Source organism: Hordeum vulgare, chromosome 5H (genome assembly GCF_904849725.1).
Source record: "Hordeum vulgare subsp. vulgare chromosome 5H, MorexV3_pseudomolecules_assembly, whole genome shotgun sequence".
Taxonomy (NCBI): domain Eukaryota; kingdom Viridiplantae; phylum Streptophyta; class Magnoliopsida; order Poales; family Poaceae; genus Hordeum; species Hordeum vulgare.
Window position 1 is genome coordinate 525429811 of NC_058522.1, and position 13226 is coordinate 525443036.

The 13226-nt window shown below is 44.0% G+C and overlaps 2 protein-coding genes across 2 annotated transcripts; one reads left to right on the plus strand and one right to left on the minus strand.

Moving 5' to 3' along the window:
• The first annotated feature begins 595 nt into the window (after positions 1 to 595).
• LOC123452187 lies at positions 596 to 3112 on the plus strand. Its single transcript, XM_045128792.1, has 7 exons — positions 596 to 742; positions 1241 to 1570; positions 1662 to 1781; positions 1875 to 2033; positions 2395 to 2567; positions 2643 to 2748; positions 2822 to 3112. The coding sequence occupies exons 2-7, from the start codon at positions 1328 to 1330 to the stop codon at positions 2849 to 2851; spliced, it is 831 nt and encodes a 276-aa protein (XP_044984727.1). The 5' UTR covers positions 596 to 742; positions 1241 to 1327; the 3' UTR covers positions 2852 to 3112.
• A 695-nt stretch (positions 3113 to 3807) lies between these two features.
• On the minus strand, positions 3808 to 9542 carry LOC123452188 (transmembrane emp24 domain-containing protein p24beta3-like). Its single transcript, XM_045128793.1, has 4 exons — positions 9138 to 9542; positions 6991 to 7177; positions 6613 to 6720; positions 3808 to 4185 (listed from the first exon to the last, which is right to left on the minus strand). The coding sequence occupies exons 1-4, from the start codon at positions 9348 to 9350 to the stop codon at positions 4052 to 4054; spliced, it is 642 nt and encodes a 213-aa protein (XP_044984728.1). The 5' UTR covers positions 9351 to 9542; the 3' UTR covers positions 3808 to 4051.
• Between the last annotated feature and the right edge of the window lie 3684 nt (positions 9543 to 13226).

The window sequence follows — 13226 nt, forward strand, 5'->3', positions numbered from 1 at the left end:
TCTTCTTGTCTACGCCAACAATTTCTCAATCGTTACTTTTACAAGCTCCTGAATTTCAACTAGTTTTTTCTTTTCTGTTTGAACTCTCGTGCATTCGACTTGCTTGTGATGGCTTCGTGCATCATATCAAAGGTTTTGGCCAACACTCATTTGCACGCTGCACCAGGAGGCGCCAAGGAGTTTCGCCGGGTTTTTTTTTTTTTGCAGCCTATGGTCCACCGTCCGGCTGCCTTGAATTGTTCCTCTTCCAAAAACAAAACAAAAAATATTTATGCTTGCCTTGGCCTCTGATTTACTATTTCATCACCAAAGCGCTGCATGTTACGTCGACGCTAGTACCGGCAATATGGTCCTGGATTGTCCGTGTCGTGCTCAACTTTAGACGTGTGCTCATCTTTTTTTCTGAAGGGAAAAGATACAGAGGGAGCTTTTTTTTTAATCTCCTGGGCCACCAACGGGCCACGACTGAAAACATATGAAGTTTCAAAACAGATTCATCCGAGAGCGATGGGCTGCTCCCTGCGGGGTCCACGTCGCCGCCGGCCTCGCCAGTCATTTTTTATTGTGGCCCCTGAATTTCCCCTCCCTTCCCCACAACATTTCCGTCGCCGCTTCTTTTAACCAGTAAACCCTCGACGGTGTTTCTATTTTCACCTCCTCACCGCACAATCCCCTTCGCCGTCTTCCTGGCTGCGGATTCTCTCGTTCGGCTTCTTCCGGCAGCTCCCCGCCTCCTCCGGTGGTACTGATTCTTCTTCCCCAACACCTTTGCTTCCCTGTCTTTTGATCTGGTTCCGGTTGAACGGATTGATTTATCTGCATCTGTCCGATCCGGTACGCGCAGTATTTGGCTGTTTGGGGTTTGGATTTCTGGTCTGGAAGAATCTCCAGTTCCGTGTCATTTCCAAGATTTTCACTAGGCTGGGCTGTCTGCGGTCGAGAAATAGCCGAATTTGTGCGTGGGCCATTCACGAGCTACTGATTTGTACAACTTGATGCTTGCTGTCCATCTTGGTTATGCATATCCTCGTATGGCGCACTAAAGTAATCAACAGCATGGGAATCTCAAAATAAAAGGATGTCGTAGTATGTAGAGTGCTCTAGTAGCTTGTAAATTTTAAACTTTAAATTCAGTATGTGTTGCAAGAAGTAGAGAGGATCTTTGTGAGTAGTACAGCACCGGCAGTTTTCTGTTGCAATTTTCCTTATCTGTGGCTGATCAAATCATTCTCTATTGTAGACTTAAGTTGCCGGCGGCTTCTGAAATCCTGTCCAGTTGCCGGAGAAATGTGCGAGCACCTTGCCGCAGCTTGATGAGCGACCAGTCATGCCGGCGCTACACGGACCCGTTCTGTTCGTCAGGCCCGGTGCTTACCAAGAGCTGAAACCGTTCCCCAAAAACGCCGCTGGTTCGTGTAGCAATTTATTGGGTGGCAACGCAGTTTGTAGTTCCGTTGAAGGCCATCATGTACAGAAGCCACACATTGTTTCTAGCTTCAGAGTCAACTTTACCAGAGTCAGCCATTATCTTCAGAGAAGCTTAAATGAGAGAACTGCAAGGCACTGGCTGGTACGGTATGCTTATCCACTGACCTCCCATGTGTGATGTGTTGAATTCTCAATCACCTTTTGTTTATATTGAACCATTGTGTTGTGTGCAGCATCGGTTTCATGTTAATGCTTCATCGGATGAGGACTTCCGCTCATCGCGCAATATAGCGACCAGCCTATTCAAGCAGTATAAGAATGTCATTGATCGAGGAGGAGGAGATAACATAAAAGTACTGGTTCTTGTTGAGATTCTTCATTATTTGATGTGCTTGACATAATTTCTGTCCATAATAATCATAAAGTCTGTCTTTTAATGTTACCAGGGGTTTGTTAGTGCTGGAGTGCAGGCATATGCCCTAGGCTGTACAGAAGAGGGGCTTAGGAAGGAACTTCTGGATATCAAAGATTCTGGCGTCAAAATTGAAGGCCTACGATCCTATGGAGGAGGAACAAGCTTGAGCTTCAAAGTCAGTTCTTTTGAGGTTAGCACATTCTCAAACATGAATTAGACCACTTCAGTTAACAACTTGTACCATTTATGTCCAAATATCTTTGATCTAAACTATGCTCTGCTCTGTAGTATTCAGAGTCTTACACTCAAACCGACGAGTTTTGCTTTGATATATTCCATCACCATATCTTTACTTTCTTCTAAATATGTTAACGATTGTCGGTAGATGCAGTCCAACAAATCATATTTGGGAAAATATGAAGCTTGATATAAGGTATACCATTTAGGCTGTAGCCCAACAGAGGACATGTTCATCATTGTAAGCACCCTTCACAAGATCTTCGGTGTTCTCATTCCATTTGTCTCAACGATGGTTTTTTCATGTACTGTAGGTAAAGGAGTGCATCCTGTGGCTTAGTATAGTGTTCATTACAATCCTGTGCACACCGCAGCCAACGGTCATCAGGTGGTCCACTACCCCACCGGTGTCAGCCGACGTCTTGCATCAGTGGAAAGGATTTTGTGCGCTGATAGCAAACGCTTATTACACCAAGGGCATGGCATGGTAAGAAAGTTTTCTGTAAGCATTTTCTTCCCTTTTTGTCTAATGATCCTGACCGCATTCAAACCGGACATGCAGGCTGCCAGTGAAGACATTGCAGTTGGAACAGATGGCTGTGACAGGCAGTTCAGAGGAGCCATCAGTGGTCGCAAGTCGGATGCAGCTAGTTTTCAGCACATTAGAGGTTCGTAGCAGCGCCTTCGAATCTGCGGAAACTAGTCAAATGAAATTGCATCCTCATTGTTTCAACTCTGCAGGTAGTCAGCCCACAATGGCCAAGGGTGTGATGAAGGAAGTAAAAGCGTTATGATCATGCAAAGGCATGTGGGTTTACAGAAATCACATGTCTGAACCATATCCAGGGACGATGAATCTTCTTTTGTGATACTGAAGATAGTGAAGTAATTGCTCAATTCATGTATATAGAACCCACAGCTGCTGTAAATCTGCCTGATGCACCTTTGTCGTTTCCGCACGTTTTTGCTGTTTAATTTGCGAGAGATGTACGCATATTTCTTCAAGAATTAAGCTTGGTCTATTTGGTGTTATGATTTAGTGGTAGCAGATTTCTTCCTTTTCTTTCACTGCAACTCTGATCTACCATGTACGTATCGGAGTGTGTGTGTGGACTTCCATGGGTCCAACCATTGGTGTATACCCACTACTATCCCGCTAATGACCAATGGAGGCCGGGCTCCAGTGAGCTCGTTTTAAAAAAAACATATTTATACAGCGCAAAAAAAAAATCATTTTTTTTTGTACATATACAAATACATGTTTAACAGTTCCAGACCAATATGAATTCATATGTGGTCTACACAAAAAAGACAAATACGTAAATAAAAATGGGCCAATTTGTTTTTGTTGTTGGGCCTACATTTTGTCTGTTTTACACAGCATGCAAATCAGAGTATTTTTGAACGAAAATTTTCAGATCAGTCAAGAATATGTATAAGTTCTCACGGGATTATTTTTTTTGAATTTTTTCGAAGCTCGGAAATATCATTTTTGAAGATTTTGACAAAAAGAGCTCCATGGAGCCCGGCCTCCAAAAATTTGCACCCCTACTATCCATGATATTTTGAAGCCTTTTGGCATTCTGAACACAAAATTACAACCAGGAGGCTCACATAGATCAACCAATCATCGACATTCTCTTCTACTTGATCAAGCTGGGGTATAGTGGAACAAGAGAGAACAAGAACTTTGTACGAGGATTACAAACTTGGTGACACATCATCAGTACTCTTGACACCTCTTTTTTTCTTCTTTTCGATATGAAGACTCTGAGGATTAATTATGTATCTATGTTCCACAAGTAAGCTTCACATTTCATAATAGTTGATGCTAAAGGTACAAGGTGATAAATTAAAAAGAGGAGTGTTTTTTTAGACTAGCACCAAAGAGAGGGGGTGAAATGCTACAATATGACAGAAAATATTCCCTGTTGGAGCCATCTGCTGCTGCCATGCCAAGTAGACGGTGCCCTAGACCCTGTTGTACCCCACGTTTTTACTGAACAGGCGGCGGATGTAAACGACTTGCAACGCACTGGCAGCCATGAAAGCCGCGTACTCCGCCATTGTGTAGAACATGACACGCCTTCTGGTGCTCTCGTTTGCTGGATTCAGTTGGTCATGAAGATCGTCATCACAAAATCATACAAGAAAAGAAAAAAAAAAGTGAAAATAGCAGGCAATGTCCTTGACAGCTTGGATGAGTTAAATATCAATAACTAATTTGACACTTCAGAGTTTTTCAGACTAAAGAAAGAACTTTTTGAACTGACATAGGCAGGTTAAATAAAATAAGGTTGAATATTGTCCCTTATTCAAGATCATGTGGTTGTCACCACTGAACAACACGCCACTATGGTGTGGGTAAAAGGATGCCAATTCTACAACGGAGCATAACTGCAGAAAAGGAAGCTTAAACTCCAAATGAACTTAGTCACCACATCCACAATCAAGAAACCGTGGACAAATAAGTGTTCCAACTGTCCTAATGCATTTCCTACACTAGTTCTGGTGTTTTCTGACTAGTTGCTAGCTTTAGGAATTGTCTCCATCTTTAGGAGTCTACTGCCTCTATACAAATAAGTCTCCTTCATTAGTTTATCCCTGCCCCTGAGGCATGGTTGCTATCAAGCCGACATCATGCCTCTTGTGGTTGTTAGGAAGTATTAGTATTAGTCTAGGAGTCCTTATTAGTCTATTAGTATTAGTCTAGGAGTCCTTATTAGTCTATTAGTATTAGTCTAGGAGTCCTTATTAGTCTATGTTTACTTTCCTTGCACCTCAAGTCTTGTGTAATATATATATGCCCCTTGGGCCTTCAATAAACATAAGTTGCTTTCCTAACATGGTATTAGAACCTAGGTTTAGGTCTCCGGACGCTGCAACTCGTCCTTACGATCCAACTTTTTTTTTCTTCCTCTCGATCGATCTGTTCTGGGTCGATCTCGTCTTCTCCCGTCGTTCCCAAGCTGTGTGGGCACATACCACGAAGCACCTGCCGTCGTCGCGCTGATATACTCGCTGCAGTCCCAGCCGTCGTCGCGCCGATCTCTTCCCTGGTCGTCACTGCCGTTCACGGCCGTCGTCGCGCCGCCCTCGCCAGTCTGCCGCCGCCGCCGTCCTCCACTCCGGCCGCCGGATCTTCGTTGCTCCACTTCGGATCGGCTCTGCTTCTCCTCCAGATCGGGTGGTGGCGTTGCAGTCCAGGTCGACGAGCTGCTGGCCCTGCATGCCGGTCGACGCGGCAGGGGATGGCGATGGCGCCCTGGTGCCTGAAGCCGTACTCGCGCTCGGCCTCGTCGAGGAGGACCCTGTTGCTGCGTTCCTGCTAGCCTGCTTTGTTCTGCTGCTGCACACGCGCCTGCAGCTGGCTTTCCCACTGCTGCTGCTAGGTTGCTGTTCTACAAGCCACGTACATGACATGATCCCCCGTGCTACTCTTCTCCTGCACGTCCATCTGCGTGCTCCTCTGTCTACTTCCGCTTGCATGATACTGCTTTGCCACTCTTCTTTGCTAGCTTGTGTGCTGCATCTCGTGCTTCCCATGGCCGTTTATCATCGCTTGGCCTGCTGCTACTCTGTTTTGGTCTCTGATTTTTTTTACGCTGCTATTGCATCTAGTCTTGAGTTTAGTCTATGCTACTAGCTTTCTATATTTTTCCGCTGCGTCCACCAAATCCGTCGATGTTTTGTGTTATCACGTCATGCGAGTCCACCATACCTTTGTCCGTCGGCCTTTTCTCTGGTCCTGATCCTTTCTATGCAACTTTTGTGGCCTACTTGCCCTTGTTGTTTTCTATAGGATTGTGTGGACTTCTTCTGCATTGTCGATCTACGTCCATCGTGCCTTATCCGCCGAGCTTCTTTCGCCGACGGTTGTCGTGGACTATGATTTTCTGCACAATGCTTTATTCTCTTGATGTGCCATCTTCTTTTGACAACCCATCTTCTCTTGATACTTTTCTTCTATCTTCAAGTGATGCGGTGTCTACCTCTGATGTGCCATTTCTTCGTTCTCTCCTTCGGCGACTCGACAAGTTTTGAAGACTCTTCATGCTACGACGACACTCTCAAGACGCGGATTTGGATTATCATTGTTTTTTAGTATTACACTTCTTCAAATGCAATGCTATTGCATACGCTTTGCATTTGAGGGGGGGGTGTTAGGAAGTATTAGTATTAGTCTAGGAGTCCTTATTAGTCTATTAGTATTAGTTTAGGAGTCCTTATTAGTCTATGTTTACTTTCCTTGCACCTCAAGTCTTGTGTAATATAATATGCCCCTTGGGCCTTCAATAAACATAAGTTGCTTTCCTAACAGTGGTTAAGTCTAGTATCATACACTTAAAAAGTCTAGTATCATACTTCACTTAAGAAGTCTAGTACCATAACATGCTCCGTAAAACAAGGGGATTGGGTGGATCAGAGTAAAATCACAGGAAATTTATGCACTCTATATGTGGTTAACAGGACCATACAAGAAGGCCAAATTCACTAGATAACATCTACAGAAGAAAGTTCATGAAGCTTACTGTGTCGGTGACGAGCGTCACGTGCTTTTAGGTACTTCTGCTCGGCAGTGACAGATTCCAGTGCTTCCTTCAGCTCTGCAATTTTCACATTGATAGGGTCCAAGTGCTCTGGAACAGAAACAAATAAGTGTTAAACATAAAGGAATGGGAAGTTGAGAACAGATATTTTGATGAACTAGTAAACCTGAGATCACATAAAGCAATCAAATTGATTATTGCTCAATACACGCAAAAGATACTCCCTCCATCCCATAATGTAAGACGTTTTTTGACACTACACTAGTGTTAAAAAACGGCTTGCATTATGAGATGGAGGGAGTAGTAATTTTAAAGAATAGAAAGATGCTGAAAATCTCAAGGGACAGTCAGTACACTGACCATCTTTCGCCAGATTGTGCTCATTGGGTATGTGCCCAACATGAATGTAGAAAGAAACGGTTTCAGGTGCCCCATATGGATTATGGAAGCAAAACTTATACATTCCGCCCCTTGGAGCTTTGAACTCAAATTTGTCACCAGACTTTCCCTTCATTGTATATACAGTGTTGCCACCTGGTGAAGTTACCTACATTGATGGAAAATGCATTATAGACTATCAGAAGTAGTTCTTGACGGATTGTTTTTTTGAGAAGGTTCTTGATGAAAATGCATTATAGACTATCAGAAGTAGTTCTTGACGGATTGTTTTTTTGAGAAGGTTCTTGATGGATTGTTAAGTGAACATAGTAACATACTTAAATGCTCACATAAAATGCAAGCTTACAATTCAATATTTCACAAGTGAACATAACAGGTGCAACCAATGCAAAATTAGCTTTGCTATAGTAAGGATATTAACAAATTAAATGAACAAAAGAGGAGTGGATAAGTCTATGAAATAGGTCAACTTTATTAAGAAATAAATAATTCTTCACATGGAAAACCAAAATGACACATCCCAGCCGAAGTAAGAAAATCACATTAGTAATACACAAAGTAGGATGGACTCCAATATTTACCAGTAGCAAACAGCATTGTTGGTCATAAGGTGAAACAAATAATATATGCACTGGCATAAAATAAACCACCATTTTTCTCAGCACGTGAACTAAACCATCTAATATAGCTGGAGTGAAGTCAATTGTTTACTGATGCTAGTATTGAAGTGAAGCAAAAACAATTTGGTGTTTAATTTACCTCATGACTCATCTACAAAATGGCTACCCAGCTACCCTAACTAGCAATAGTGCAAGACCAATTCATTTAGCATAACCCTCAACCAAGTATATCTTAGATTTTAGACAAAAATGGGTAAGAAGTGATTTGTGCCCTCTACTACAGAACAGGGCATTTAACCATTTAAACTTTGGGAACAGGTTCTCCCACGTTAGCTGTTTATGCAACATCCCAGCGTGACAGGAAGCAACTCCTTTAGAGCCTTCTCCACTGATGTGATTCTTTTCCGAGTTCAACTGTTGTGTTGCTTTGGTAAACTGAATCACCGTAGGAAAATATTTCAGTATTTTGATGACCAGTTGGGCCTGAATTCTCAACTTAAGTCCACATTTGTTGAAAGCAAACTCTAACAAAACAGGTCGACTGAATCAAATTGTCAACTAAATCCAGATGTCAGTCTTATTGTCCCTTATACACCAGATAACAAAGCATCCAAATACAAAGGAACCAGAGAAGACAATCATTTTACACGTAGATAAACAAACACATCAATTATCAAGCATGTATATAATAACTCTAAATATATTTTTATAGAAAGTACGCCTAGGCGTACCATAGCTTTATAGAAGGCAGAATTACAGTACAAGAAATCTATCACTCGATGCGAACAACGAGTATAGCACGGACACCACAACCGACAAACCCAAAGATAAACAACACCGCCCAGCGAGCTACAACCCAAAAGAGCCTATCCTAAGCTGAAACAAAGCACAGCGTCTCGACTGACGCCGAACAGCACCGAAGACCAAACAACTTCCGCAGAGAACTGATCCTTTAACAGTGATTCAAGTAAAGGAAAACCTATCGCTGTTGGGAAGGTACCGTACGTTCATTGACTCCTATACACCAAGGATTATGAATGCAGAAATACAAGTGTGAAAGGATTAATACAATGTTTTATCCAGTGGACAAATAACCAAATCATAAAATAGACTACCCAGACGTAAATTAGCATCTTGTGGGGTAAATGTATCCACACGCAATACATCCAGCCTGAAGGATCGGTAGCTTGCTGTGGCAAATGTATGACAAAAGAGCACGGCAATCCACCAAAGATCCGGACTTTGAGCCAGAGCACAACAGAATTTGATCGACATCGCTTGAAATCACCAAATCGCCAAAGGTATTTCGCACCACAAGCCGCAGATCCCACGAGGAGGCCCAAATTCCACTTGATCCCCAAATCAACCCCCCAGATCCCAACTAAAATAACCCATAAACCCAGCTAAATCCAGACCGTCGTAGCTAGATTACAAGCGCGAGTAGAAGGTAGGCGATAGGAGGTGGGGGGATCGGCCGGGGTACCGTACCGTGAGGTCGATGCCGGGGTGGTCGGAGCTCCAGAAGATGTCGTGGTCGACGACGACGAAATTCCCCGTGACGGAGTCGCCCTCGTAGGGCACGAACTCGTGGATGCACTCGGTGTCCGTCACGGTAACCGACAGCGCCTCCGCCCGCCACCCTGCGGCCGCCGCCAGCGCCAGCGCCGCTACCAGCAGCATCGCCGGCCGCCACCTCGCCATGGCCCGCCGGTGGGTAGCCGATCGAACGCTCGTACCAGAAGCACCAGCGCCGCTGGTCTAGGGCTGGGGTTCAGGTGGGGCGGGCGGTGAGCTCCGGTCGCGCACGGCGGGGTCGGGGAGGGGAGGGGAGGGCACGCGAGACGGAAGTCACGAGGGCGAGATTGGAGACGGGGAAGGGGAAGATGTCGCGTGTTTTTGCAATAAAGGACTCTGCTATTTGCGTAATAGTGCGACATGCCGACGTGGAGTTTGTGCGACGTGGCCGTGTAACTACGAGTAGCTGAGCTGTCGAGTGCGTGGCGTCCTTGAGCTGCCCGTCAAAGGCGCCTCTGTAATTTTACGTAAACATAATAATGGACACGCATTAGGGTTAGCCACAGTGTTGCCAAGTGGCGGACGGAGAGGAGATGGGAAGGTGCTGATTGTATAAGAATGTAAATGACTGAACAATGATCTCTTTCTTTCATTCATCTCAGAATCACATATGTATACAAGGATTCGGGACGCATCAAAGAGGCGTCTGTACGGTCGAATTTGTCCGTACGACGCTTGGACACTAATAACTGACTAATGACAAACTAATGATGGTTTGTTAATGACTGTCCATATTTGTCGGTTCGTAACACTCCCCCTTATACAACGTCATCTTGAATAATCCATTATTGAAAGCTTCTTACATATTCATCATTCATCTCTTGAGATTCTTCCCTAAAACCCCGTGGGAAATAATATGAGAAGAAATGTATAGATATGTTGTTAAAAACTTCTTTAAACCCAGTGGGAAATGATAAGGAGAAAATGATGCAACACATAGTGATTATTCTCTCTTGATAACTCATATGAGAAAAACCTTCAAAGAAGAAGAAAATTATTAGTGAGTTTTAGAGAACAATATAATGTTCATGCTTAACGCAGGCACTAAATAACAATTATTTAAGTTCATAACTAATCCTGATGGTAACTGAAGGGAAACTGTGCCGACGACGATTGCATCAACCTTGGAACCATTTTCCTTGCACATCGTCACTTCATCCTTCGCCACCCTTCGCTTATTCCGCAGTTCCTGTTTCGAGTTGCAAATACGAGCAACAAAACCGGTATCGAATACCCACGCACTACTACGAGAGCTGGTTAAGTACACATCAATAACATGTATGTCGAATATACCTGATTTTTCCTTGACCGCCTTCTTATCAACCAAATATTTGGGGCAGTTGCGCTTTCAGTGACCCAGTGCCTTGCAATAATAACACTCTGTTTCAGGCTTAGGTCCAGCCTTGGGTTTCTTTGTCGGATTGGCAACAGGTTTGTCGCTCTTCTTGGAGTTACCCTTCTTGCCTTTGCCGTTTCTCTTGAAACTAGTGGTCTTATTCACCATCAACACTTGATGCTCTTTACGGAGTTCTGACTGTGCGACTTTCAGCATCATGAATAACACGTCGGGTGACTTGTTCATCCCTTGCATGTTATTGTTCAACACAAAGCTCTTGTAGCTTGGTGGCAGTGATTGAAGAATTCTGTCAGTCATAGCCTCTTGCGGGAGTTCAATCCCCAGCTCAGCTAGACGGGTTGAGTACCCAGACATCTTGAGCATATGTTCACTGACAGACGAATTCTCCTCCATCTTGCAAACATAGAATTATCGGAGGTCTCATACCTCTCGATCCGGGCAGCATTCTTCTGAAATATAAACTTCAACTCCTGGAACATCTCAAATGCTCCATGACGCTCAAAGCGACGTTGAAGTCCCGGCTCTAAGCCATACAAGACTACACATTGAACTACTGAGTAGTCCTCCTTACGTGTTAACCAAGCGTTATTAACATCTTGGTCAGCCGTAGCGGGTGGTTCATCTCCTAGCGCAGCATTAAGGACATAATCCTTCTTTCCACCCTGCAGGAGCAACTTAAGATTACGAGCCCAGTCTACAAAGTTGCTTCCATCATCTTTTAACTTAGCTTTCTCTAGGAACGTATTAAAATTCAGGGTGACTGTCACGTGAGCCATTGATCTATAACACAAATATTTCAAAGTGGACTTAGACTATGTTCAAGATAATTAGAGTTTAACTAATCAAATTACTTGCTAAACTCCCACTCAAAAAGTACATCTCTCTAGTCATTTGAGTGGTACACGATCCAAATTCACTAACTCAAGTCCGATCATCACGTGAGTTGAGAATAGTTTCAGTGGTAAGCATCTCTATGCTAATCATATCAACTATACGATCCATGCTCGACCTTTCGGTCTCATGCGTTCCGAGGCCATGTCTGCACATGCTAGGCTCGTCAAGCTTAACCCGAGTGTTCCGCGTGTGCAACTATTTTGCACCCGTTGTATGTGAACATTGAGTCTATCACACCCGATCATCACGTGGTGTCTCGAAACGACGAACTGTAGCAACGGTGCACAGTCGGGGAGAACACAATTTCCTCTTGAAATTTTAGTGAGAGATCACCTCATAATGCTACCGTCGTTTGATCGCGCAATCTCTGGTGTTAGCTAGACGAATGCTTATGACAACAAATCTTCTCCTGCAACGGTACTAGAAGAATGCTGCTAGCACTCCCCCGCAATGAAACTAGAAGAATGTTGTTGATGGCCCACCAGCGCGTGGGTTCGCAGCAGTTTCCGAGGATAGAGTATTCGACCCAATTTGTAGATCGTCTGAAGGAGGTTAGAGAATACTCTCGAGTATTAGCAGCTGAATTTTCTGGATTCAACCACACCTGAAAGATTAGTATCTGCAAGCAGAGTAGTAACATCAAAGTAGTATGATAACAACGGTGTCAGAAACGATCTGTTGACGGCAGACTATTCCTAACAATTGTATCAATGGCGCTTCCGTTGCCGCGTTGACGGAAGTTGTCAGTTCCCGTCAACGGTCTGGCGAATCAACAGTGTAGCAGGTAGCAGCAGTGTAACGAGCAATAGCAGTGGCAAGGAAAAGCGGTAGTGACAGCAGTAGCAAGTAGCAACAATAGCAAGCGACAGTAATAGCAACAGTAATAGCAACAGTAGTAGCAGCAGAGCAAGACAAGTAACAGCAGTAGCAACAGTAATAGCAGCAGAGCAAGACAAGTAACAGCAGTAGCAACAGTAATAGCAGCAGAGCAAGACAAGTAACAACAGTAGCAACAGTAATAGCACCAGAGCAAGACAAGTAACAGCAGTAGCAACAGTAGAACAAACTCGTAGGCAATGGGTCGGTGATTTGTTTGGATGATATTCATCATGCAACAGCTATAACCCGGAGAGATAAGTGGCTAGCTCCCGTTCGTCAATGTGATGTAGGCATGCATTCCGTGTGTCGTCATACGTGCTTAGGGAAAAGATCTTGCATGACATCTATTGTCCATCCCTCCTGTGGCAGCGGGGTCCAAAAGGAAACTACGGGATATTAAGGTTCTCCTTTTAATAAAGAACCGGACCAACACATTAGCACTTGGTGAACGCATGAACGCCTCAAACTATGGTCATCACCGGGAGTGGTTCCGGTTATTGTCACTCCGGGGTTGCCGGATCATAACACATAGTAGGTAACTACAACTTGCAAGATCGGATCTAAAACACACATATATTGGTGACAACATAATAATTTCAGATCTGAAATAATGGCACTCGGGCCCTAGTGACAAGCATTAAGCATGGGAAAGTAGTAGCAACATCAAATCTGAGAACATAATGGATACTAGGGATCAATCCCCATCAAAACTAACTCGATTACATGATAGATCTCATCCTACTCATCACCGCCCAACGAGCCTACGAATAGATTACTCACGAACGACGAAGAGCTTCATGGAATTGGAGAGGAAAGAAGGTTGATGATGACGATGACGACGATTTCCCCTCTCCGGAGCCCAAGACGGACTC